This window comes from Eublepharis macularius, chromosome 15 (assembly GCF_028583425.1).
Source record: "Eublepharis macularius isolate TG4126 chromosome 15, MPM_Emac_v1.0, whole genome shotgun sequence".
NCBI lineage: Eukaryota > Metazoa > Chordata > Lepidosauria > Squamata > Eublepharidae > Eublepharis > Eublepharis macularius.
The window spans coordinates 46,884,745-46,912,651 of record NC_072804.1 but is presented as its reverse complement, the minus strand read 5'-3'; the positions used below and the strand labels follow the sequence as shown (position 1 = coordinate 46,912,651).

The 27,907-nt window shown below is 48.5% G+C and overlaps 1 protein-coding gene across 2 annotated transcripts; it reads right to left on the bottom strand.

The window, feature by feature from the left end:
- Positions 1-1,030: 1,030 nt before the first annotated feature.
- On the bottom strand, positions 1,031-22,981 carry LOC129343501 (B-cell receptor CD22-like). Of its 2 annotated transcripts, none has more exons than XM_054999738.1 (9): positions 22,927-22,981; positions 20,028-20,073; positions 15,068-15,125; positions 14,105-14,536; positions 12,614-12,904; positions 11,236-11,505; positions 10,957-11,016; positions 9,635-9,727; positions 1,031-1,367 (listed from the first exon to the last, which is right to left on the bottom strand). In XM_054999738.1, the coding sequence occupies exons 3-9, from the start codon at positions 15,099-15,101 to the stop codon at positions 1,240-1,242; spliced, it is 1,308 nt and encodes a 435-aa protein (XP_054855713.1). In that variant the 5' UTR covers positions 15,102-15,125; positions 20,028-20,073; positions 22,927-22,981; the 3' UTR covers positions 1,031-1,239. The 2 variants fall into 2 exon arrangements, with proteins under 2 accessions (XP_054855713.1, XP_054855714.1); XM_054999739.1 differs by lacking the exon at positions 22,927-22,981 and adding an exon at positions 20,168-20,274.
- Positions 22,982-27,907: the final 4,926 nt, after the last annotated feature.

The window sequence follows — 27,907 nt, the reverse complement described above, 5'->3', positions numbered from 1 at the left end:
ATAGGAATACCCATTAGCTGCCTTTGGCCAAGCCTAGCCGTGATTCAAACCAATTCCTCCATCTAGTGGCTATTAGTTACAATGCAGCAGACTTATGGCAAAACCTGTATTTCTTTTATGCTCATGATGAAACTTGAGAATAAGTCGATTCAGGATTCTCAAGAGTAACATAGCAGGACGATATATGCTCAAACTGGATCCACATCTGGAGTCATCTTCAATTGAACTATCAATCCAATAGATAAAGATGAGCTAAAATGATTGACATTTTTTTCTTTTTAATTTGTCTAGATAAAGCAAAGCCTTTCTTTCTCTGCAACCTTCCTAAATCATTTATAGTGCACCCGTAAACAGAATTAGGTCCGGCTAAGTGCACTGAAGTCAACGGGCTTAGAAAAGTGTGTTGCTGCATACATATGCACTGTCTGACCATATTCAGAAGTGCTCTAGGGCTGTGGGTCCCGGCACTAAAGTGGGTTGCAAAGGCCAAGAAAGTGGATCACAAGCTTTGGAAGTGTCATCGATTTGTGAATGCTCTGGTTTTTCATAATTGGGACAGCATACCAAGAACGTGTGGACTGGTGGATCACCATACCAAGAAGGCTGGGAACCACCGCTCTAGGGAATGTTACAGTTGTTTTGGCCTAGAACATCTCCATTACAGTCACTGCTGTCTTGGGATGTCTGTATATCTTATTGGGTACATACTTGGATGTGCTTTTTGTCAAGGTAGTCTTTGTGAAAGATACTAATAGGGAAACTAGTACGCAGAGCGAGGATTTGGGTTTTTTTCCCCCCAAGTGATATGAATAAACACTGGGCAAATCCACACACCCTTGGCGTATGCCAGCGTTGCGCGAAATGTTCGCTAAACACCCGGAAGTATAGCGTCTTTCTAGCATGATTTCAGAAATCGCGCTAGAAAGACGCTATACTTCCAGGTGTTTAGCAAACATTTAGCACAACACCAGGACACTCTGAGGGCATGTGGATTTGCCCACTGTTTGAATAACCACTATTTGCTCAACAGTTTTTATTTAGTAAAGACTTTTTATTTTCATGACACAAGTGAAAAAAAATGTGAATATATGGCTGAGCCTTCGGAATAATTTTTGAAGCAGAAGTTCTTTTTAATACATGAAAACTGATTGTTAACAAGACGAAAGAAGAATGGGAAGCAATGCGTGAGAAACAAAACTGATGAGGAAAAGGGCAGAAATGTCCTTCTCTACTGCTTCTTTACTTCCCCAGGCTCACGCAAGTTCTCTGCCTCAAGATCTTTATTTGACTCCTGGCTTTCCGAAGTTGTTCTGTGAGCTCAACCACTGCAGATGTCAGCTCTTTGCAGGTATTGAGAAGTAGCTTTTCTGGAGAAGGAAAAAGGCGAGAAGAATACGGCCCTCCCAGCCGGCAGCTCAAAGCTGCATAGGATGGGGGCCGCATTTGCAGCCCTGGACGGAGAAAGCGGCTGCTGCAGGGAGGGAAGAAAACGCGGGCTTTCAGGGGGGCGGAGCCAAGCCTTGTTACGCAGCTCCGCTCTCTCTGCCCTGCAGTTGGCTTCGCGCGCTCGGCAGAGAAGGTCGGAGGCTTGCTCCTCTCTCCGAGCGGCGAAGCAGGGCTCTTGGGAGGCGGCGTCGGCGGCGACAGAGGCTCGGCAGCCCTAGTGTGTCTTCAGAGCCGTTTGGGCTCGTTCTGCAGAGACGCTCCTGCGCGCTGTTAGGAGCCGGCGTGGGACACGGATATAGGGCAGCGGCCTTCATGCCTTCCCCCCGTTTCCCTTGTGGTTTGTTTGACTGGGGGAGGGCTGCAATCCGCTAGGGAGCAGACCGGGGTACCGGCGCCCCCCCCTTAAGCAGCCAAGCGGCTGGGGGTTCCCCCCCCCATCCCTGGCTTCCTTTCCGGTGCTGGTGGCTGGTGGGTGAGGGCCCTTCAGTGGCCTAGATTTGGGCCTCTGCTTATTGCCTGGCTGGCTTTGGGGGTGGCTGCCTTTATTATTCCCCCTTCCTTCTCCTATTGGGAAGACGGGGGGAGTGTTGTTTCCTGCTTTTTGCAAGAGGGCTCTGGTTGGTGGCTGTGCTGGGGGTTCTAGACATTGGCCTTTATAGGCTCTCCTAGTAGCAGCCATTTTCTAAGGAGTTCGGTGTCCATTTTCTGGGCTTGCACCCGGGGGCCATTCTGTGGCAATAATGCCTAAGGGTAAAGCTAAGGGCCCTTCTAAGGGCAAGCAGCCGGCAAGAAAGCCTACTTCAAAACGCAGTGCCCCGGTATTGTCTTCCTCTGATGAGGAGGAAGGGGGAGTGTCTACTTCCCAGATCTTGGCACGTATAGCGGCGCTGGAAAAGGCCAGGAGTCTCACTCCTGCCCCGCAAGGGGGGCCAGCTCGCCACAGGTCTAGCAGGTTGGCTGCTAAGTCGGCTTTTAGGCAAGATGTACTGACACGTCTCTCTGCTCTTGAGGAGTCTGCAGGTGTTGCAGCCGGTTCTGCGGGTGACAGTGTACAGCAGTCGGTATCTGCGATGGATACGCAAGGAGTTGGTGAGACTGAGCAAGCTTGGGCCGATGAGAGTGGGCCTGTCGCCTTGGCTGTGGACCCTCCGGCATTAGTGGCTGAACCCGCTGAGGATGCTGGTAAGAGTTCCAACACACCAACTCACGCTTGGCCTTGGGGCCCTTTGCCTCAGGGATCTTCCTCCATGTGGTCCAATCAGGCTCAGGCGCCGGGTTCTCAGGCTGTCCCCGCTCTGGCCTCGGCCACGGCCGCAGTTCCTTCCCCTTGGGGTCAGGCTAATACCTGGGGTCAGCTGGGCGCCAGTGCTCCCTCGGGACAGGGGCAGCCGTGGGCTTCCTCGGTTGGTTGGTACGGGGGTATGACCCAGGGTGGGGCAGGGCAACCTCCAGCATGGCAGGCGTACCCTGCTGGTTATTGGAATCCTCAGCTGGGGACGGGTGGTTACGGGACGGTGCCTTTCACCACGCTACCGTTTGGTGATATGGCACTGCCCCTTGGTGACCATCTGACGCAAGCTACCAGAGATAAAATTTTGCGGGGTGAGTACGTTGATATCTTTACCCTTCTATTTCGGGAAATCGAGAAGAAGGATAAAGAGGATTTAGATGAAAGGGATAAGGAGAAACTTAAGCGCAGGAAGGTTGACAGGAACTGGCACAATTGGCTGCCTGGTATGTTCATATATGCGGGTGTCATTGCTCGGGCGCAGCCATGGCGTGCGGCCCAGCTTTTCCAATATATGGACATTATTTATAAGGGCTATACGGAGTTTTCAGGGCCAGCGTGGATGCAATACGACGAGGAATTCCGTATGAGGGCAGCCCTTAATCCAGCCATGTCATGGGACCGTATCCACCAGCAGCTGTGGCTGCAGGTTATGTCCCCTGCTAAGCCTAGTACTGGAGATCGTTCGGACAGTGGTCACTTGCTGCATAAGTCCCAGCCCCCTTCTGCTCCCCGCCCTGCTGCGGGGCAGGCGGTTCAACCCCGCCTGTTGTGTTGGGAGTTTGGATCTCGAGGGGAGTGTTCAAGGAAGTCTTGTTCCTTTAGGCATCAGTGCCCTTTCTGTGGGGGTCCATACCCTTTCACGGCATGCCCCCGGCAACCTAAGAAAGGTGGTAGGTGCGGTGGAGGTACAGCAGGTGGTTCCCAGCAGTCTGCTGGTAAAGGGCCCCAGTCCAGTAAGGCTGAGGGTCCTTGAACGGTTGTTGGAGCCTTATCCGAAACGCAGTGAGGCGTTGTTTTTATTACGGGGTTTTCAGTTTGGTTTTAGGATACCGTTTAAGGGAGTTAGAGCCCCATTCATGTCATCCAATTTGAAGTCTGTGGTTGGCATGGAGGAGGTGGTCCGGGCAAAAATTGCCAAGGAGTGTTCTGAGGGGCGGGTTTTAGGCCCCTTTCCTTCCCCGCCTCTTCCTAGTTTGCGGGTTTCGCCACTTGGCGTTGTTCCTAAAAAGGCTGCTGGTGAATACCGTTTAATTCACCACCTGTCTTACCCCAAAGGCTGCTCAGTGAATGACTCCATACCTGAGCACCTGTGCTCGGTGCGCTACACTTCCTTTGACCAGGCGGTCAGGGTTGTTCGGCGTTGTGGGGTAGGGGCGGAGATGGCAAAATGCGACATAAAGTCAGCATTTCGCCTTCTCCCAGTCCACCCGGACGATTTTGAGCTGCTGGGGTTTGCATTTGAGGGTAAGTACTACATGGACAGGGCGCTCCCTATGGGTTGCTCTGTTTCCTGTGCTTACTTCGAATGCTTTAGCTCGTTTCTTGAATGGGCATTGAAGCACCGTTTGCGGTGCTACGATGCCTGTCATTATTTAGATGATTATCTTTTCGTTGGGCCGCAGGGGACTGGACAGTGCGCCCGCCTTTTGGCTGGCTTTATTGCCCTGGCCGGGGAGCTGGGGGTCCCCTTAGCCCATGAGAAGACAGAGGGCCCAACTTCAGTACTGACCTTTTTAGGTATTGAGCTTGACACCAGGCGGCAAACCTCGAGTTTGCCTAGGGACAAACTCTGTGACCTTCGTACCCGCTTGGCATCATTCAAGGGAAGGCGGAAGGTTTCCTTGCAGGAGCTTCAACAACTCATTGGGCATTTGAACTTTGCCTGTCGTGTGGTGGCCCCTGGTAGGGCGTTTCTTAGACGCCTGTGTCATTCAACGAGTGGTGTCCGCAAGCCTCATCATAAGATTCGGATTACCAGCGGCATGAGGGCGGATATACAAATTTGGGAGGACTTTTTGAGCTCATTTAATGGTGTTACATTTTGGAGGGACGAGCTTCTGCTTGAAGCTGAACTCCAAGTTACTTCAGACGCATCGGGAGCCACGGGTTTTGGAGTATATTTTCGGGGGCACTGGTGTGCGGAGCAGTGGCCCTCTGATTGGGCTGCTCAAGGGCTTACCAAGGATCTTACATTCTTGGAGTTTTTTCCCATCCTTGTAGCGGTTTGTTTGTGGGGGGAGGACCTTGCTAACCACTCGGTGCACTTTTGGTGTGATAATATGGCAGTGGTGCAAGTGGTTAACTCCCTTTCATCCAAATCCTGCAGGGTGATGAGGTTAGTCAGGGTTTTTACCTTGCAGTGCCTGCGGTTAAATATACTGTTTCTGGCGAAGCATGTTCCTGGTGTGAACAACTGCATAGCGGACGCCTTGTCTCGCTTGCAGATGACGCGATTTCGACTGCTTGCCCCCGAGGCCGACTTGCAGCCAGCTCCGATGCCGCAGTTTCTATGGCAGATTGGAGGACAGAGGCATGCAGGGCGATTCGTTTAGCTATTGCCCCCAGTACCCAGAGGGCTTATGATCGGGCGGTGAGACAGTTCGCTACTTTTAGGCGGGAGGCAGGACTGCGGCAGGAATGGCCGATTCCGGCTGTCCACCTTATGCAGTTTTGCGTCGATCGTAAAGGTAAGGGTCTGGCAGTAAAGTCGATTCGGAGTCAGCTAGCTGCATTGGCATTTGCCAGTAAGGCCCGGGGTTTGACCGATGCCACTGGGGATTTTAGGATTAAGAAGATGTTAGAAGGATGGTCCCGAGAGACGGTGGCATGGAGGGACGATAGGCAACCCATTTCCCCTTCTGTCCTTCGGGGCTTGTGTTCTGTCTGGGGGGAAGTTTGCTGCTCTCGTTTTGAGGCGCTTCTCTTCCATGCAGCTGCCTTGACGGCATTTTTTGGGGCCCTGCGGGTGAGCGAGTTGGTCCCTCTCTCTGTCACGGATGTGTCGGGGAGAGCGCTTTCGGCGCAGGACCTTAAGTTTCGAGGGGAGTCTGCAGTCCTTAAGGTCCGCCGTTCCAAGACGGATCAAAGGGGACGTGGGATTGAGATTGTATTAGGGCCCTGTGAGGAGCAGGAGTTGTGCCCTGTTCGGGCTCTGCGTCAGTATGTCCAGGTGCGGGGGACAAAGCCGGGGGTCCTGTTTTGTCATAGTGATGGTGGACCCCTGACGAAGTATCAATTTTGGGCTGTGACTGGGAAGGCACTTGTCAAGTTAGGTTTTATGGGTGTCCGGTTTGCGACACATTCCTTTCGGATTGGTGCTGCTTCCACGGCTGCGGCCATGGGTTACCCAGGACCAGTTATTCAGCGGGTTGGCCGTTGGCGATCTGCCGCTTATCGTTCATATATTCGCCCTCTTCCTTAGAGTGGACATGTTGTTGATGCTGTTTTCTTTTGTAGGTGCTGTGGCTCGCCGTGGGAGGCTTCGGATCCTCATCTGCGGGCACAGCATGGTGTTCTGGGCGGCCCATCAAGCCAAGAGGACACAGATTGGGTCCCAGCTTGGCCTCAGTGAGTGGGCTACGGTGGAATGGCAGGGTCGACGGGGCCTCCGGTGGCCTGGGTTGATGCCTTTGCTGTTCTCGGATAGGAGGGGACCCCCTCCTCATATTTTGGTCATCCACCTTGGGGGTAATGACCTAGGTTTGATCAAGGGTAAGGCCCTTTCACTGCAGGCACAGGCAGACTTACATCAGATATGTAAACTCTGGCCTGGGGTCCTGATCTTATGGTCGGCTATCTTGCCGCGACGCAGATGGCGTGAGGGCCTCGATGCCCGGGGTATGAATGAGGCTAGACGTAGGGCTAATAGCGCTTTACTGAAAGCCTTGGGGGATGGATTGGGCATATATTTGCCTCACCCTAGGATTCGAGCCGCGGCAGCTCATCTTTATAGGGGTGATGGAGTTCACCTCTCAGTTGCCGGTAATGAACTGTTTTTAGACGACCTACGGCAAGGGCTCAGGTTGGCCATAAGCCACCTGTGGGGTGCAAGGGCCTAAGCAGAGGCTTGGCCCTGCCCATGGCAGGATAGAGTTGGGAAAAAGGGAGCGGGCCGGCGAGCACCCTTGGCATATCCCCAATAAGGGGGATTGGAGTCTGTCTGATTGGCTGGTGGGCTTCATGGCGATCAGCTAAGAGGGCAGATTGCTTCTGGCACTCACCCCTGTAAATGTCCTTCACTCGGGCTGTATGGCGGAGTGGTTGGAGCTTCGGGGAGTGGTAACCATTTGCCTGGCCAGACGGGTTGCAGCCATGCATGTGGATGGCTTGCACCCGGGGCAGTGGGGCTCGCCCAGACAGGTCAGGATGGTAGTCCTGGCGCGGACACCATGCCTGACCTGTACCGCAGTTAGATCCCTTGCCGTATTTATAGTTTGTTAAAGTTAAAATAAAGTGGCCCATTAATATCCAAAATGCTTTGTGTCTGCCTCTTTATTCCGGACTGGGGGGGCAATACGGCCCTCCCAGCCGGCAGCTCAAAGCTGCATAGGATGGGGGCCGCATTTGCAGCCCTGGACGGAGAAAGCGGCTGCTGCAGGGAGGGAAGAAAACGCGGGCTTTCAGGGGGGCGGAGCCAAGCCTTGTTACGCAGCTCCGCTCTCTCTGCCCTGCAGTTGGCTTCGCGCGCTCGGCCCACCCACCCTCCCTTTGCCAGTGCAGGAGAGCCGGTCGCTGCTTGTCGGGGCCAGGTAGGAATTTTTTCTCCCTTCCCCTAATTGGCGAAGGGGAGGGGAGTTTTTCGCCTACCTTGCACTGGGAATTCGGTTGTGTGGACTTGTAAATAGGTTTTCATCTGGCAGGATAGAGTTGGGAAAAAGGGAGCGGGCCGGCGAGCACCCTTGGCATATCCCCAATAAGGGGGATTGGAGTCTGTCTGATTGGCTGGTGGGCTTCATGGCGATCAGCTAAGAGGGCAGATTGCTTCTGGCACTCACCCCTGTAAATGTCCTTCACTCGGGCTGTATGGCGGAGTGGTTGGAGCTTCGGGGAGTGGTAACCATTTGCCTGGCCAGACGGGTTGCAGCCATGCATGTGGATGGCTTGCACCCGGGGCAGTGGGGCTCGCCCAGACAGGTCAGGATGGTAGTCCTGGCGCGGACACCATGCCTGACCTGTACCGCAGTTAGATCCCTTGCCGTATTTATAGTTTGTTAAAGTTAAAATAAAGTGGCCCATTAATATCCAAAATGCTTTGTGTCTGCCTCTTTATTCCGGACTGGGGGGGCAAATGGCGATGCTCAGAGCCAAATGACACATTGCATGGGGATGCCATATCCAAATTTTCTATAGTGTATTTTAAGCTTATAAAGCAACTGGATTGGGACTTTCATGCAGGTTTCTCCATCATAATGCCCTCAGTTTTCTATTGACATTATTCAGGAAAAAAATGGTATAATATGAATTCATGTCCTTTCCACCACGTCCACACATACTGGGAATAATAACAACTTACATGTAGAGATTTTGACCAGGAAAATGGAGTCGAGGAAAGAACTGACTTCCCCCCACTGCTACCCCGTGGCTCTAATCTTGATCCAAATTACCCCCACAATTTAAGGTCAGACACATATCTGTAGAACTGATCACACAGTCCTAATCCTTAAACATAAAAGGTGAGCCGTATTCCCGACAACTCACAATTTATGTGGCACAGGCGCAGTTTGCATGCCTGTAGAAAGGATGGCTGGCCTTCCTTCTCTTTGCCACTGTGATAGGCCAGCAGAGGGAAGGGCCTGCCCATCGGTTAAGTCTCTGGCCCTGGATCCAAGCCACCAGGCAGCCCAACGAGCAAAAGCACCTCCCCTTTGTCACTGTGATCAGCTGGTGGAAGGAAGGATCCACCCACCAGTCCTGACTGCCCTGTACTCCCTCCACACATATGGAGAGGGAACCATGCCCATCCTGGCTGCCCGGTGCTCCCCCACCTGGATGGGGCATAGGGGAGGGGGCAATAGTCTGGCCCGGCTGCCCCATCCCCTTCCCTCCACCTAGATTGGGGCACTGGGGAGGGGCAATACCCGGCTTGGCTGCCTTGCCCTCCCCCCCACCCAGATCGGGGCATTGGGTAGGGGCAATGCCTGATCTGGCCACCCTACCCTCCTCCCCCCCTCCCAGTATGGGTTGCTGCAGAGGGGGCAATGCCTGGCCCGCCCATCCTGCCCTTTGTAGAGCCCATTGTATTTATTCCCACAAAGAGTTTTTTTTCCTAGTATCCTACTATATAATTCCCTTAGCGTCTGCCCGACGACTCATATTTATGCTGGTGCGCCTGCACGGGGCGCACCAGCATAAAAGGACGCCGGGAAGGCCGCTTCCAGAGGGCGCCGCTAGCTGTGCGTGGGCTTTGGAGGCTGGAGGTGGTGCGGGAAGGGTGGCGCGCCGGCGAGCTGTGGTGGGGGGAAAGCCCGCCGCCCTCTGACCCCCGCCAGAGCTGAGCTGCACCACTTTCAGCAGCGACGGGTGAGGACAAAGTGCACACTGCCCCGTCAGCCCCACTGGAGCTGGGCACTCTGCTCTGCAAAGACCCCGGGCCTTGCAGAGCGGCTGCGCTCCACTCGCGCTGCCTTTCCCTGAGCCCGAGGAGAGTGACATGCTGCAGCTCCAAGGGCCTCCCTGGGCGGCAGCGCTATGCTCTCCTCGGGCCCAGGGAAAGGCAGCGTGAGCGGAGCACTGCCACCCTGTGAGACCCCTGGAGCTGCAGCATGCCGCTCTCCTCAGGTCCCGGGAAAGGCGGCGCAAGCGGAGCCCTTCCCAAACCTCATTGCCTCCCTACCTGCCATCCCTCCCCAGACCCCTCCTGTGTCATGAATCAGCCCCAGCCCCGACTGGCCACCTTACCTAGTGCCTCAGAGTCCTCCTCAGAGTCCTCCTCAGAAGATGAGCAGGAAGGGCCAGCAGGATCTCCTCTAGAGTCGGAAGCCCCTGCAGAAGCTATGGGAGAGGAGGAGCAGTCAGAAACCACTGCTGCTGCTCCAGAGAGAATTCAGCAAGAACAGCCTGGAGCTTCTGCAGAGACTGTCAGGGACGAGGAACAGCCAGAAACCTCCACAGAGGCTGTAAGAGACAAAGACTCCCCCAGGGCAAGAGTGAAATCTGAGCCTCTGGGGCCAGCTGAAAGGAGGAAACTTAGAGATAAGGCAGCGCTGCTGGAGAGGCGTAGGAGTGGCCGCCTGCAAGCACAACGCCGAGCTGAGCTGTTCGAGGGAGAGGCAACAGCTGTCCCTCATTAGGACAGCAATAAAGGAAGACGCTGAGGAAACCAAGCGTGGAAGCAACTCAGCTCGCCACTCCCTGCTACCTGGACGGTCGTGTATCCTGCTCTACTGCTTGCTTGGACTTTGACCTTGGCCTGCCTACTGACTACTCTTCTGCCTGCCCCTCTCTTTCTGACTGATAGCCTGACCCTGACACCTGGCCTGACTCCTGGACCCTGGTTTGCTGTCTTCTGTAATACTGAACTCCTGCCTGCTGTGTTCAGCCCTGCAGTACCAGTGAGCCTCCTGCCTGCTGTGCCCAGCCCTGTGTGTGACATCCTGCTTCTCACCTCTCCCCAGACCCCCCTTTCCCCCCACCTGCAGCCCTTCCCAGCCACCCCCCCAGCCCTCCCAGCCCCAGCTTTCTAGAGCCCGTTGTATTTATTTGCACAACAGGTTCTGTTTCTAGTTATACATAATGTGGCTTTTCACATTATGCGTAGCCAGGCCTGGCCCTGACATTAGACAGGATGAAGCACAGGTGCACAGGGTTGGTGGGGGGGGGGGAGTGTCTGGGAAGGGCTGGCAGGCAGGCAGGGGGGCCTGGGAAGGTTGAGGGAAAGGCTTGGAGGGGAAGCACAGGCCAGCCACATTTCCTCCCCCTCCTCCCGCTGCAGCATATGGAAGTTTAAGCAAGGCTTGAGAGGCAGAGTTCAGGCCAGCCGGGCATGTCTCTCGCCGGCCGTTCCAATCATGGCTGGTGAGGGCGTCTGTGCCTGCTCCAGTAAGTCATTGTAAACGCACTTACTGAATTATGTTATAGGATAAAATCCCTCCCGTCTCCAAACCCCACCCTTCCCAGGCTCCGTCTCCAAATTTCTAGGCATTTCCCAACCTGTTGCTGGCAACCCTATTCCTTTATTCTCTATCTACTTTCCTAACTTGCTCAGTTCCACATCTGCTTACCATCATGTGCTGTGGGTTTGGATTCAGAGGCAGAATGGGTTGAGGTGTCCTGGGAGTGAGCTGGAAACAAAAAAACACTTCTGAGTCATTTGATGCTTCATGCTGTCCCCTTCCCTTAAGAACCTTTTCATTTCAAAGAAATCAAGCTCCAGAGGAGGCCCATGAGTTTTGCCTGGAGCCAGTGGAGTTAGATCTCTGCCAGTATCTGCTACGCCACTCCACTGTCATGGAATGCAGCCTCTATTTCATCTCTTGCCCCTTCTCAGTGAATCAACTCACATTGGACATCTATGTGAAGTTCTTCTGACTTCTGGCTCCCAACACTGTTCTTAGCCTCACATGTATAAACTCCAGAATGCTGGTCTCCTTTGGCTTCAAATTCAATTTTGCTCTGATTCTGGCATCCATACATCAGTTGAAGATCTTTATACCAACAATATTCATAAACTTCAGGGTTACTGCTCTTGATCGTACACTCCAGAGAGAGTGCCTGTCCCTCTTGAATGGTTGTCCCAGGCAAAGCTATCAGCTGAACACCTTTAGGAGCATCTGAAATAAGCACGTAGAGAAGTAATGTACTCCCCCCCTCTGTTGGGAGGCACATGAGAAGAAAGAAACTGGAGTTCAGGTATAGAATAGGATTTGTCAAAGAGGACTGCGAGTCTAACCCAAGTTGGTCTGACAAATCACCATTTAAATCATCCCCACTTTATCATGACCACCTGAATTCTCTCTCAACACCCCACCGCCACACCTCACAGGGTGATTGCCGTGAGGATAATAATAACACACTTTGTAAACCACTGATGGGAACCCAGCAGGCATTAAGTTCTCCTGAAAGGCAGTATATAAATCGAATGTTGTTGTTGAGGTAGGGGACTATCTTCCAGGCTAGACTGAGTTGTGAAAAGGACTTTTTTTGTAGCTGCATTAACTTGCTTCCCTACAAGCACTGCTGAATCTAGTATAACCCCTAGACTCTTAACTTGAGGCAGACAGGGCCAACTGAACCCCATCACACATTGGAAGCACAACGTCCTTCAAGATCTCCACTTTACCAACCAGCATCACTTCTATCTTATCCGAGTTCACTTTCAATTAGTTTACTTTAAGCCAACTGAGAAGAGCTGTCAAGCACCGACGTACGATTTCTATTCCATCACCAGGAGATTTGGGTAACAAGATACAGAAGTGCGTATCGTCTGCATATTGATGGCACCTAATCCATGGCTACAAGAGATTGGCTAAGATTGAAATCCTTTGGATTTAGGTCGATTATAATCTGTCTTTCCCATCCCTAAATCCCCAAATTTCAAGACCACAAGGTCTTGGAGTCAGAAAGAAATCACTGAAAATCAAAAACCTTCTTATTAATGGAATTTCCTTAATGTGTTCTGTACACTGTATCATGTTGGTGCAAGACATGCCTAACAGGTTAGTTTTTTCTCTTTTATACTTGTTGATCCACCAAAGTACTTTGGGTGTGAATTCAACTGCAAAATATCCGTGTTGCTCGAAGCCATCCTACTGCATCCAGATATCTAGTGTTGTGGCTTATCAGATTAGCTATATTTTTTAATCAGGTCGGGCATTATCTTTTTTTCAGGGTCTCTCTCCCCATCCCCCAAGCCCAGATCCCTTCATACAGAACACTCACAGTTCACATCCAGCTGCTTGGTGCTCTTGGATATTTCTGACCTATCCTGTCTTTCCAGTGAGCAGAACAGATTCTTCCTGTGGTCCTCCCAAGTCACTCGAAAACTCACCACTGTTTTGATCACTCCGTTAATGGTTGTCATTCTTTGTGAAGGCAAATGATTCTTTTCTAAGCCAATGACCACCCTTAATGGATCATCGGGGCAATGGTACGTTACAGAGCAGGTTACTCTCACCAGCGATTCTCGGATATACGTAGGGCTGACGTCCATAATAGGAGCTGGAGGTGACTCTGCATCCAACAAATAAATGTGAAAACACTCAAGCAGAGTTAGGAACAAAACGCCAAAGATGGCCTTCCTGAAATGTGGGCCTTCTTCTGCCGGATCCTGCATGGACTCAGAAGCTTTGGCCATATATCTGGGAATGCTGACCCAGCCCACACATTTTCCCTGATGACACGTGTTAGGATAGGAAGAGCAGGGAATACAGCTACATGTTTTGCAGGTAGTTTAGAGAGCTTTAAGACATACACAGAAAAAAGGGAACTAGTCCTGAGAAGAGAGTCATTCAGCCCTTGCCTTTGCATATCAGCCAATGGTGCTGATCTCTCGTTCATTTTCCATTATCCTGCACTGTGACTTTGTATGAAATTGGTTGTGGCCGTTTTTTGCTATTCTTCCTGCTCTGAGTCACAACATTTGCAAAATTTCAGCAGGAGAGGTTTTTCTATCTCTGCTAGTTTTACTTGCTCAGTTTTTGCATGTTAAAGATGCAACAGCAGTAAAAGAGAAAAGGTTGCAACATGAACAAGAGGCAAGATTCCAGACACTACATGTAGAGAAGGGGAAGAGGTGGGTTGGAAAGATGCTCCTGCAATAAAACAAGACACATTATGAAGTCCACCTTTAATAGTAAGAAAGATGGTCATCTGCTAGAAGAAAGCAGCTCTATCCATGTTCTCAAACTACTAGCCTACGGTACGTACTGTTGCTCGTCTACCAATCATATCCTGATGTGGATCTGGGATGTTTCCACACATCCTTAAGGGGACGGCCCATTCACTGAATGACTTTTCCCCTTCACTCCACACATCTCCAATTTCAAAAAGGAAGGAGGCTGTTTGGCTACCATTTTGTTGGCGCCTTTTCAGGGACTACGGGAAAGTGCATTCTCAGAAAGGGCACCAAAAAAACAGAAGCCAAACAGCCTGCAACTGTGTCAAAATTGGAAATGTGTGGAGGGGAGGGGGAAATCCAGCAATGTTTGGTGAGTGGGCCCTCCCTTTAGGATGTGTGGAAATGGCTCAGCTTTCATGCTCAAAGGGAAGATCCACTTTCCCTGTTTCTAGATTTCCCTTTCCAGGATAGCAACACTCCCTTAGCATCATTCCAGAAGACTTCCAGTTCAAATCTTGCTGCACTAAACCATTGAAAGGACAAATTTTGTCAGGGATGAGGAGGGAAGAAAAACCTCTTGATTAAATTCTTACCAGCAACATGAATTGTAGCATTGAGAAACCACTTATGTTGTTGAGTTGGGCGAGAATATGAAGCAAAAAGTCTTGCCCCGTAGATGCCATTGTCCTCTGTCCGGACTTGAGAGATTTTCAAACTGCAAGTTTTCCTCTCGGCATGATTCAGATTCCCTACAAACTTCACTCGGTCCTGAGAATCCCTCAAGTGGGTATTGGAATATCCTGATGCCATCGAGCTGTTGTACAATAAGACACCATTATATTCTGACTGTCTCATATCATAAAAAGGCTGGAAATACCAAAGTAGTGTGATTGGGTTGAGTACAGCCCCGCCATATCGACCGATCTCACAGGGAATCAACACACAGGATCCTTCCCAGGTAACCAGAGAATCAGGGCGTATGGTCAGTGGATTCCGATTCCGTGGATTCAGATTACACAGGAAACCTAAAATGGGAGAAACACAGAGCAGAATTTGGTCAGCTTCCCTTGTTGTCAGGGCGTATGATCAATGGGTTCAAATGACACAGGAAACTTAAAAAGGAAGAAACACAGGGCAGAATCTGGTCAGCTTCCCCTGTCCTTCTAGAACAGAGACACCATCAGTCTCCATTGCTCTCTCTTACAAAGGAAACAGCTCCTCTCAAAAGTAGGAAAGAAGAGGACAAGGAGCAGAGCCAGTCCCCTCCCCTCCGAACCTGAAATCCACTGAGGCTGTCTCAAGATGCCCAGAAAAGAGTAAGGACTTAAAAGGCCTGATTTTAATTCTGGATGCTTCCCAGATCACTGGCACATAAGCTTGGGAAGTACATGTTTGCTTGGAAGGGAGTCCTACTATATTATGCCTGGGAAAAGTTCAGCTTGTGGCCCCGTGAAGTATCCAATACGCTCTTGGATCCTTCCTGGCTATTCTTCCCACAGTCCAAAAACAGCAGAAGGGAGGTTGATGCATTCCACCCCACTGTCACAAATATTTACCTGGAAAGAAGAGCAGCCAAACAAAATGCTTCATTGTGGATACCTAAAGAAGCCAAACCTGAGAAGAGAAAAGAAAAGAAAATTACATGTCTCTCATTCACTTTGTTGTTTATCACTATCAAGATCCTCATGAAACAATGGGATGAGCAGGGAACTGGACCCGTAAAAATGGGCTGGAGGCCAGTGGGTGGACAACTGCTTACAACTGATCTGATATGGACATGATCTGGTTTTGTATGGTGGATTTTGGGTGGTCCCATGTAAAAACCTAGAGGATCCATGCGGATCCGTGCTTTTGAACCATATTTTTGCGCCGTGGCGGTTCCATGAAGTAGTGGATGGCTGAATTTTTTGGTCCCATTTGTGGCAACAGACATGGTCTGTGATTGTGTGGTGGATTTGGGGTGGTCCCACTTAAAAGACAAGAGGATCCATGCAGATCCATGCTTTTTTAGCATGTTTTTGTGCCGTGGCAGTGCCACAGATTAGTGGATGCATGATTGTTTTGTTGCTGTCTGTAGACTAGGACATGATCTATAATATGACAGCCTTTTTGTTTTGTTTCAATATAAAAATCATAAGAATTCATGAGGATCCATTTAAAATAACCAGGATCCAGCTTTTACCCACTCCCAGCTTTCTCCAGAGCAGCTCCCCTGGAGCAAGACAATTTGCAAAAGCTGTTGCTGCCGCTTGCTTTCTCTGTCTCTTCAGGCAGCGATTCTAACAGAGAGGGGAGGGAACAGAAGGAAAAGGGGTGGGGGAGAGGGACTTCAGTTCCCAGAAAAACTTGCAAAAACGATCAAGTACCCTTCATGTGAAAAATGTCACTTGTAGCTTGGCTCTGAGTTTCTATTTCCTCTGTCACAAAGACCCAGAAATTCCAACCATCCCTATCAGCCAGACTGGGAAACCTGCCATTTGGTCAGAATTTCCCTGTTTTTTTAAAAAAAAGCAAACACAATAACCTGACAGGGGAAAGGTCGGCTTTAATGAACATTCATTCATTCGATGGTTGTTGTGGGTTTTCCGGGCTGTATTGCCATGGTCTTGGCATTGTACTTCCTGATGTTTCGCCAGCAGCTGTGGCTGGCACCTTCAGAGGTGTGGCACCAAAAGATAGAGATCTCTCAGTGTCACAGTGTGGAAAAGATGTGGCAGGTCATTTATATCTACTCAGGAGGGGTGGGGTTGAGCTGAGTCATCCTGTAAGAGTTTCCCAGGGTGTGGAATGCTAATGGCGGGAGGCTTCACTGTATCCTGAGGAGGTTCTTTTGCATATGGATTGGTGCTTGATGTGCTAATCTTCTCTGCAGGGCTATTGTCGGGTGTAGAGTGTTTTGTTAGCCTGGTGTTTTTTAGAACTGGAAACCATGCTCTGTTCATTCTTAAGGTTTCTTCTTTCCTGTTGAAGTTTTGCTTATGCTTGTGAATTTCAATGGCTTCCCTGTGCAGTCTGAAATTCACAAGCATAAGCAAAACTTCAACAGGAAAGAAGAAACCTTAAGAATGAACAGAGCATGGTTTCCAGTTCTGAAAAACACCAGGCTAACAAAACACTCTACACCCTACAATAGCCCTGCAGAGAAGCTGGGGGGGCATGCTGCGCGCGCACGCAAGTGTGCCCTCAGGTGCCAGTAACCCTCGCGCCGGGGCTCTCCGAGACCTCCTCCCTACAAAACAGCCATCCTATTTGAGTAAAAAGCCTTTTTGAATAATTTGGTTTTGCACCGTTTGCGGAAAGCCAAGAGAGTGGGGGCTTTTCTGATCTCCTCAGGCAGGCCATTCCACAGGGTAGGGGCCACCACAGAGAAAGTCCGTCTGTGGGCCGCTGTTGATTTCGCCTATGTATAGGCTGCCACCTGCAGGAGACCCTGTTTGGATGAGCGAAGCTGCCGTGGGGGAGCCTGTGGAGGGAGGTGGTCCTGAAGGTATATTGGTCCAAGGCCGTGAAGAGCTTTGTATATGATAACCAATATATATTTATTTATTCATTCATTTATACTTGAGTATATCTATATAGGCTATTTATAGCCTGTTTTTCTTCCCAGTGGAGACTCAAATGGGCGTACATCATTCTTCTCTCCTCTATTTTATCATTACCACCACCAACCCCCTCAACCTCCCCGCCTCCCGTGAATTAGGTTAGAATGAAAATGTACAACTGGCCCAAGGTCACACAGCGAGCTTCCAAGGCAGAGTGTGAGTTTCACAGTCTGGGTCTCACAGGGCCTGATACTCTAACCCAGGGGACCCCAACCTTTTTCAGCTTGTGGGCATCTTTGTAATTCTGGCACAGGATGGTGGGTTCAACTGCAAACTGGCTGCTGCAGATGGCTGAGCCACACACAGACGGGCAGTGCAGGGGAGAAGAGGGGTCATTTTAAAAATATGCTAGGAAAGAGGACCGAGAGAGAATAAAATCAACACTTGGGTGGCAGCTACTGCTGAAATCTGCACAGCCAATTGGATCTCCAGTGGCCAATCAGAAGCTCTGCTGGGCATTAGCCCCATGTGGCCCCACCCACGTTCTAAAAACATTTGGCGTGTGCAGGGAAAATTCTTGTAGAGCGCTGTGTTGGGGATCTCTGCTGTAGCCACTATACACACTAGTTCTCAGTGCACATGTGGATGGCTATATGTTCTCCACCCCATGCAAATAGAATCTGAGTGGTGTTAAAAGCCAGGAAACCAACACAAGAAAAGCAGAGGTAAATTAAGACCATAAACACTGATGGTGGGTAGTGTTAAGGAATGGGTCAAAGTGGTACTCCCATCTTCTGCTTCAAGCCCACCAAAAGACACAGCCCTGGTAAGAAATTTAAGTTAACTTCACCTTGGAAGAAAAGGTGATGTGAGCTTTCCTGCACCTTAGCAATTCAGGCTGGATCAGCCTTACCTAAGGTTGCCAGCCTCCAGGTGGGAAAAGGAAAAGTATGGCCGTTTCTGCAACCGCAGTAGAGACAAGGGAGGGGTTACCCACAGAAACGTCTGCACTATGTGCACGCCACCACAATAATGAATGATTATACAATTTTCAAAGTGCAAGTGCCTCTTGTTCATTGAGCCAATATTGCAATTCATACAAAGACCATTGCTCATAGGACAATTCATACATGTGCAAATCGTACAAGTGCAAAATCATACATGTGCAATTTCATTTCTGGTGCAGTACAACTCTACAATACCAGGTATATCAGTAATACAATGAATTTTGTACAGATTCACTCCTTCCTCTCCTTCAACTAGTTCTTCCCAAAGGTGGTGTAAAGCCCAAATAAATTCCAAAGGAGGGAGTGGAGACCGCCACGCTCAATCTGGGGCCGGCTACGAACGCAGATTTCGTGCCACCTTCTTCAGGAGCGTGCCATCTATGATGAAAACACTCTATGAGTATGCTACCCATTTACAGCCTTTTCTCCATAATACCCCTTCCCTGTAGTTCACAATCTTTCCTACTTACAAACACTCCCCAGTAGAATGTCACCACCACATTTCTCTCATCGCCTGGTTAGTAGGGACTGAATAATGAATTATGTTTGAATTGTTTCTTGTGAGGAACTGAGGCACATAGCATGTGAGGTTACAGCATACAGTGTGAGGTTGCTTTAAGAGAGGGTGGTACCAACAGGCTACAGCTGATTTAAATAGAGGGCAGTTTGCAATGACGTACAAGGAAAAGAACAAGCATACCTACTAACCAGGCGATGAGAGAAATGTGGTGGTGACATTCTACTGGGGAGTGTTTGTAAGTAGGAAAGATTGTGAACTACAGGGAAGGGGTATTATGGAGAAAAGGCTGTAAATGGGTAGCATACTCATAGAGTGTTTTCATCATAGATGGCACGCTCCTGAAGAAGGTGGCACGAAATCTGCGTTCGTAGCCGGCCCCAGATTGAGCGTGGCGGTCTCCACTCCCTCCTTTGGAATTTATTTGGGCTTTACACCACCTTTGGGAAGAACTAGTTGAAGGAGAGGAAGGAGTGAATCTGTACAAAATTCATTGTATTACTGATATACCTGGTATTGTAGAGTTGTACTGCACCAGAAATGAAATTGCACATGTATGATTTTGCACTTGTATGATTTGCACATGTATGAATTGTCCTATGAGCAATGGTCTTTGTATGAATTGCAATATTGGCTCAATGAACAAGAGGCACTTGCACTTTGAAAATTGTATAATCATTCATTATTGTGATGGCGTGCACATAGAGTGCAGACGTTTCTGTGGGTAGCCTCCAGGTGGGGCCTGGAGATCTCTTAGAATTACAGCGGATCTCCAAATTCTCTAATCTGCAGAGATCAGTTCCCCTGGGGAAAATGGCTGCTTTGTAGAGTGGACTCCAGGGTTTTTTTCAGCTGGAACACGGTGGGACAGAGTTCTGGCACCTCTTGAAAATGGTCACATGGCCAGTGGCCCCACCCCCTGATCTCCAGACAGAGGGGAGTTTAGATCATCCTCCGCGCCCTACGCGGAGGGTGATCTAAACTCTCCTCTGCCTGGAGATCAGGGGGTGGGGCCACTGGCCATGTGACCATTTTTGCTGAGGACGATTCAAACTTTTAAAAACTCTCCCCTTGTTCCAACTGACCCAAAGTGACATCATTGCGCAGTCCCAGAAAGAGTGCACACACCTTGCATATGTGCACCTGGTACCAGGGGCACCACCTCCCACCAGGAGTTGCCCCCTGTGCTGGCAACCCACTGATTTCCACCACCTCTTTTCCCAGAAAAAAAGCCCTGGTGGACTCTATGGCTTTATACCCACTGAGCTCCTTCACCTCCCCAAACCTCACCCACCCCAGGCTTCACCTCCAAAATTTCCATTTTCCCCAATCCAGCATGGACGCCTGGATTCTCACCCCCTTCTCCCACTAAAAACAAAAAAGACATGCAGCCCTAATGACATATTTCATATACAGTTTGGACCCTTGAAAACTGAAGTCCACCTCTCACCTGCCGTGTGGCTTGGGATAGCTCCCTCCTTCTCAGTCAATTTGGACTGCAAAATAAATGGAGACACAGCTTGGACACTCAACAGACGATGTGTTTTGCTTCACCTCCCCACTGCAGTCTTTGGTCTTCTGCTGTCCCACCTGCTTGTTCTTCCTGGGCCTCCCTGCTCTCACCTGGCAGGTGCAAAGGCACCTGGCCCTAGGCAGCCTGACCAGCTTTACTGGAAGGGGGCCTCCTCCTCTCTCAACAGACCTTGCAAATCCCATCACTGCCCTCCCCTAAGCATCACTTGATTTGCATGTGGGATGGAAATGACACCCAGCGCATTCCGGTGACTTGCCGTACAGACTTTGTAGACTTTAAATAGTGGGTCCCCTGAGGAGCCTGAGACATAGTGGGCTAGGGTGGGGGAGGGTAACATGTGCGGGTTGCTGACTACAGTGTGGTATACCAGCATTGGAAGATTAACTGCCTCTGCTTGGTAAAGAAGAGGAAATGGTTCTCTATATTCACGACCACACCGCTGCATACTCTGTGTTGGGTGTCAGGGAGCAGACAGAGCAGAGTATAATCTGGCTTTTAAAAATAACTACTTGGGGCTGAAAATAAGCTAAATGGAAGGAAAATGGAGGGCTTTGTTTCATTTGCACAGATATTGGTCTGCAGGGATTCTAGCAATACTTTTAAGCTTAGCGTTAGAATCTCTTCCCAAAAAATTTTTGGATTCAGAGACAAGTGATCCCATAAAGAACATATGCATTTGCTTAGTTCAGACATCACATCAAGCTCTGGTTTAATTAAACTGTGATTATCTGAATGGCAGCCCCTCTACTGGAGTTATGCAAGCCACTCTACTTAGGAAGAGATACAAGAAGGAAAACTCACATGCTAAATTTCGCTGTGTCTGGCTGATGTTGGATCCATCAAAGCCAGGTCTGACACCAGAATGTGAAGACAGTTTATCAAGCAACGTTAGTCTTAATTGGGGTTTCAAGTGATATCTGAATGCAGACCTTCTGGCTTGTTTCCTGGTGAAACCTTCCCAGGTTACAGAAAGAAGATAGAGACTGATATTATCATGGCAGGGATTTGAGTGTTTCTCTGTGTGTGTGTCTGCCTATTTATAGCTAATACATTTTTTATCCCATCCTTCCTCCAAAAAGCTCAGAGCAGCATATCTGATTCTCATCTCATTGAAGTCACAACAACCCGAAGAGGTAGATGAGGCTGAGACAGGGCAGCTGACCTGCATGGCTGATGATGAGGCTGCTACATAATACGCTGTTCTCAGATCCATCCTCAAATCTTCCCTGGTTCTTATCAAGCGGATATGTGCTAGGGTTTTTCCTGGTTTAAGCTTAGATTCTGGAGGCTGGTTTGGACTGAAAGCTGATACTGCCCCATTTGGAAAACTTAAGTGCGCTGATGGGCTACACAAGGTTCCGCAGCAGAGTAAATGGCAGCTCCCTGGGGAAGTTTCAGGTTGCAGAAATGGCCAAGGGGGGGAGCTCAAGCCCTCTTTCCCCATTCGTCATGGCCTTGTCATGGTCAGCTGGGAATTCCCGGCATTCCTCTGTTTGATGAGTCTTTGGCCAGACCCAGGAACAGTGCCAGAAACACGATCCTATAGGCAGGCCCTGAATAAAGACTTCGGCTCAGGTCCAGTGCTCTAACCGCTGCACCATAGAAGTCTGCCACTGTCGTGTTTAGTTTGGCCTAGTAGAAAGCAGGCAGTAATCCTGCACGTGGGTCACAACAGCCAAAGTCACATTTGTTACAAAATTGTTCTTAAGATTCCCGTACAAATCGGAAGCCTTTCTGAACGGGAATCAGCCATTCCTTTTCCAGCTGTGCAGATTGAAATGGTTTCTGGCTAACTGTATCCATGGCAATAACACCCGAGCACCATTGCGCGCAAACCTCTGCCAGCGAGCTCTTTGAAAGTCCCCTGAGCTGTGCAAATGCAAGAAGCAGCATTTCAAGGCCTTGTGTCTGTCACAGGAACTACCCCTGGCCGCACTGAGGGAGCAGCGCAAGAGCCGGGTGCATCTGCTTCTGCTACTTCAAGGTTGGTTGGTTCTCTGTGGTTCAGGGTGAAGTATTTCCAAAGAAGAGAATGGGCTTCTCATTCAACTCGTTCTCCCCGCCCAAGAGGACCTGGTGCAATGCTGTGTGTTAATGGAGAGAGCTCATAGCTTAGCAGTAGAACACATGCTTGGCACACCAGCCTTTCTATATGTTCATATTTGTTGTGCAAAGGCTATTGTTTGGTTTTCTGGGGATGGAGGCCTTTCCTAACACCAAGAATCCCCAGATTCTGTAAATGCTAAGATCCTGGGTGCACAGAAAGGAAACAGCTGGCTCACACTTAGATGACAACACAACAACCAATCCTGCAGCATGTGCTATGGAATGTGGACCCTCCGATAACTATGCAGACTTAGATCAGCAACACCAAATCTTTCCTTAGGATGCAGGAACTTTTGCATGGAATAGATGCCTCAACTTACCCGTTACCTCCCCCTGTCCTGGTTTGATTTTAAAAGAACAGTGAGATTCCTCCGGTATCTATTAGATGCTCTGCGTGGTCTCTTGGAAAGTCAATCTTCCTGCTCTATGGTTTATTGGGAATCTTGCAGAACTTTACTATCATTTCCCACTTTTTAGTTATTTGCTCATTTATTTCTTTGTTTTGCTGTGATCATAAGTATTAGACACTTTCTGTCATGAAAACTGGGGATCCAGAGGGGGGAACCCACAGTATAGAGCATTTCCTAAGACTGTGGCAATTAAGGCAGTTCTAAAACAAAGATTTCCTTTTTACCGTTGATTCTAAAACACAACAAAATTGGAAAGCAGAAGGGCCAGTATATCCAGAGCAGGACGGGGCTCACCTTACCTTTACAGGCTGATGTCCCAGAGATAATTGTGAGCACTGCTCACAGTTTGGAAATGAAAGTGTTGAAGCAGCCACTTTGAGTAAATAAAATAGAAAGGCTACGGAGGTAGAAGTTGTTCCCCTTTTTAGTTTCGTTATCTGTATTTCAGAGGGGAATTATGGTGACTTATGTCTTCAAGCAAAGTTCTCTTTTTGTGTGTGCCGCCTTTATGTGGCTGGCCAATTCATTAAGGGTGTATTGAGTGTTCAACAAATGCTTTAATGCAATATTAGCACAAAGTAGGTCATTCAGAGAGTTGGTTGTTGTGGATTTTCCAGGCTGCCAGCGAAACGTCAGGAACTACAACGCCAAGACCATGGCTATACAGCCCAGAAAATCCACAACAACAATTGTTCTCTGGCCGTGAAAGCCTTCGACAATATATTCAGAGAGCTGTGAGACAGAGAGAACTTATGTATTGCAGAGTCCAGTGAGATTTGGCTGGGGCCTGGAGATCTCCTGGAATTGCAAACAAATTTCCTGACTACAGAGATCAGTTCTCCTGGAGGAAATGGCTGCGTTGGAGGGAGGACTATATGGAATTATCACTAGACATTGTTGTATTTCATTTGGTAGCAGAGTTACTTAGAAGAGTTTTTCCCAATGTGCAGTAATTAATCTTCAGGCAATCAAACTGTAGAAAAGACAGAGCTTACAGGTTACTGAGGTAGATTCCATTCATGGAAATATCTTAGAATAGAAAGAAAGAGTGGTAGTCTACAAGGGAATGTTTCCTACTGGGCATGGCCAGCTAAGCCAGCATCATGCTTACATGCATATATGTGAATCTGGCCTATTCTATCATTTATATCCTGACAGCCCTCCCTCCCCAAAGCCTGTGGATCAGACTTTTTCATGCAGATGGCCCCAGTTCAATCCCCAGTATCTCCAGGTAAAAGGACCAGATAGTAGATGAAGTGAAATAACTTTGCCTGGGATCCTAGAGAGCAGCTGCCAGCCTGAGTAGACAATACTGACCGTGATGGACCAATGATCTGATCCAGTATAAAGTCGCTTCATGTCTGTTAATGTGTTTCACAACAGCTTTCCAGACTTTCTGCACACATTGGATAATGCACTTCCAATCCTCTTTAGAGACCATTTGAAACTGAATTTTTCGTGTGTGAAACAAAACATCCACTTCTAAACGATTGCTAAAGTGCATTGAAAGTGCATTATCCAACGTGTGCAGAATCAGCTCCTGGAGAAGCATATGCAGATTTGTATTACCTTCTCTGACCGAGGCAAAGTTAGTGTTTGCTATGAGAATACCCATTAGCTGCCTTTGGCCAAGCCTCACCATGATTCAAACCAATTTCTCCATCTAGTGGCTATCAGAGTTAAACTGCAGCAAACCTGTATTTCTTTTACGCCTATGAAACTTGAGAATTTAGTGAGTTCAGGATTCTCAAAAGTAACATAGAAGGACAATGTATGTCCAAACTGCCTCCACATCTGGAGTCATCTTAACTGAATTATCGATCCAATAAGTAGAGCCAAGCTAAAACTATTGACATTTTTTTCTATTTTAATTTGTCATGAAAAGCAAAGCCTGTCTTTCTCTGCAACCTTCCCAAATCATTCATAGTGCACCCATAAACAGAATTACACCCAGCTAATGCCATTGGAAAGTGTATTGCTGCTTACAATTGCGCTGTCTGACCATATTCAGAGGTGCTCTAGGATAGTGTATCCTAAGCTGTGAGTCCCAGTGCAAAACTGGGTTGAAAAGCCTATGAAAGTGGGCTGCAAGTTTTGGAAGTGTCATTGATTTGTGAATGCTCTGTTTTTTCTTAATTAGGTCACCATACCAAGAACCTTTGGACTGTTGGGTCACTATAAAAAGGCTGGGCACATGAGGCACTTCCCGTCTGGATTCGAGATCCCCATCTCTTCTAGCTTGTTTTTTTGGCAGTGGAAGGTATGAATTTATCCATGAAATATTAGACATTCAGATCGCCTTGCTTGGAGGAGAACAGATACTCTGGTGCTCAAGCGATGTGTCTCAGATGCTTGAGAAGTCACTGTGTGCCTTACCGAAACATATACAAGAAGGAATGAACCACAGACTCTGCAAGGGGGGGGGATCTAGAAGACCGCGGAGGATTTATGTCAGTACTGTGGTGTAGTGCACTGCCAAGTACTGCACTCACCTCCACCCCCTCCCCTTTCCACCTCCTATAATGTGAATGGCATTTATATAATTTTTTTTTAAAAAAGGCTGGGCACAGCCACTCTATGGATTTTTAAAGTTGTTGCTCCATAGAACATCTCCATTACAGTCACTGCCTTCTTGAGAGGTCTCTGTATCTTATTGGGAACATATATCTATGTGCTTGTGGAACATATCAGCTGGGAAACTAGCCCACAGAGAGAGTAATTTGGGTTTTTTCTACCAAGCGATATGAATAAACAGTGTTTGAATAAGTACTGTTTGCTCAACAGGTTTTTTTGCTTAATAAAGACTTTTTATTTTCATGACACATATTGCTGAGCCCTGGGAATAATTTTTGAAAAAAATAAGTTCTTTTTAATAAATACAAACTGGGTGTTAACAAGAAGAAACAAGAATGGGAAGCAATGGGAGAGGGGAAAAAACAGATGAGGAAACGGGCCGAAATGTACTTCCTTCTCTACTGCTTCTTTACCTCCCCAGGCTCATGCAAGGCCTCTGCCTCAGTGAGAATGGAATGTAAATGCAGTAAATAAATTAATAAATTATTCCATATGTTTCCACATCACCCCTTGCCTTAAACTGCGCAGTACTTCCCCAACTTTAATATTTCCAAGCTGTCAAGCACCTATATGAATGTCGCTGAGTTTTATAAGATGGAATTGTTTTATCAGTTTTTCTACCTTGTTTTTATAATGTGCTGTGATCCGCTCTGAGCCTACTTGCAGGGAGAGCAGGATATAAGTGCAATAATGAAACGAAACAAAACAAAACAAAAAAACTTCACTGGCAGTTTTCAAGAAGAGGCTGGATGAATACTTGTCAGAGATGCTTTAGGCTGATCCTGCACTGGGCAGGGGGTTGGACTAGATGGTCTGTATGGCCCCTTCCAACTCTACGATTCTATGATTCTATAAATGAAATGAAATAGCATTTTCACAGAACCGTTTCACAGCCATGATACTGGCTGTCTCCGTCTGTGGGTCCTAGGGAAACATAACAGGTACCTTACAAACATGCCCTAGAAGCTGCTGTGCTATTGGTCTTTTTCTGTATGTACAGTAGATGGTGCTGTCTGCATTGTAGCTTCACTTCATCAGCATATTAGTAGAAAATCTGCAATAGCCCAGGGACCAGTATTTCCTGTTCTTTTGCTACCAGGGCACAGGTTTGATTGTATTTAAAGAGGCTCACTCATAAACGACCATCTGCATTTTCTCACTCAGTTTCTGGATCAACGGTCAGGAATCTTTCTTTGAACTGCCTGCTTAATTGTTCCTCTTGTTCACTTGGCACAAACACCTAGAGAATGTTCCAGGAAATGGTGATGTTAAATGGTTTGGGGATTCTCAGCTATAACACAGACTGCATCCAAGAATCCAGCATCCTCGGAAAGATGTTACTACCTTCTGCTGGGGAAGAGGATCAAAGCTGCACAGGGCCTGCCCTCTCCAAGGAGTCTAGGGGCCAAGCTACACATGACGAATGACACTTGAACAGCAAGTGTATTTCTCCCTGTTCACTTGCCCTCCACTCAATCCACTTGCCGTTCAAGTGTCATTCGTCATGTGTAGCTTGGCCCTAGAACACTGGCAACATCCAAAATGGTAGCTTAATTTTGAGAATTCTGACGGGGGAAAACACAAAAGATATAGCCTCCAGGACAGTAAAGGGAACAACCATGCACCTGGATAAACTTTATCACGATTACAATAGAGCCAGTGTAAACACAACTTCACTTCAGATAACATCCCATGAACTAGGAGAATCTTGACGAATTAGGACACCGTATCTGATTAAGGCTGTGACCTGAATGGCACAAGCTAGCCCAATCCTATCAGAGCTTGGAAGCTAAGCAGGGTCAGCCATGGTTAGTATTTGGATGAGAGACAACCAAGGAAGACCAGGGTCGCTATGCAGAGACAGGCAACGGCAAACCGCCTCTGCTCTTCTCCCTAACCCTTGAAAACCACTTGAGAGCATTACAGCCTGGAAATTTTGTTGGTCTTTAAGATGCTACCGTATCTTGCTAGGTCACTATAGCGTCAGTATGCACATTGCATTGTGGCTCCACAACTGGATCTCCTATTATATACATTAACTTTTAAAAGCAGTCATGAAAGGCCCCACTTTGCACCAGGGCAAGGGGGGTTTCGTTTCTTCTCCCATGCTATGTTTTCTATAATATACCCCTCATCTTTGAAGATTGGATCTCATGTTCTACCTGTCTTTTTCCTGTACATGGTTAGTAGCAGTGGTTTCACCCTATTAGAGCCAAGCCACAAGTGACAAATGACACTTGCCTGGCAAGTGAACAGACTCACGTGTATTCCTCCCTGTTCACAAGTGGAGCGCAAGTAGAGGGCAAGTGAACAGGGAGGAATACATGTGTGTCTGTTCACTTGCCAGTCAAGTGTCATTCGTCACTTGTGGCTTGGCTCTGAGTCTATCTTGCAATTTCATTAAAGAGAATTTAGTGGTAGCTGTCAGGATGCTGGCAGCATTTGTCATAACCATACCTGGGGGAGGGGGGCTGGGGCTGGAGGTTATGATGTTATGACTGTCGGTTGCAGCTGTGTTTCTTTACTTTCCCAGGAGGTGAATTCATGACTTCTCTCTCTTAGACTATGCTGGCTTCTAGCCGCTGGGAAAGGAGCCCACTTAACCATGAACCTTATGCCCTCTCCTGTGCAGATAGTTCCCAGCAGAATTAGCCAGCCTCTAGGAAGGGGAGGGGGGGAACATTAGTCTGTAAATAATATATGTTC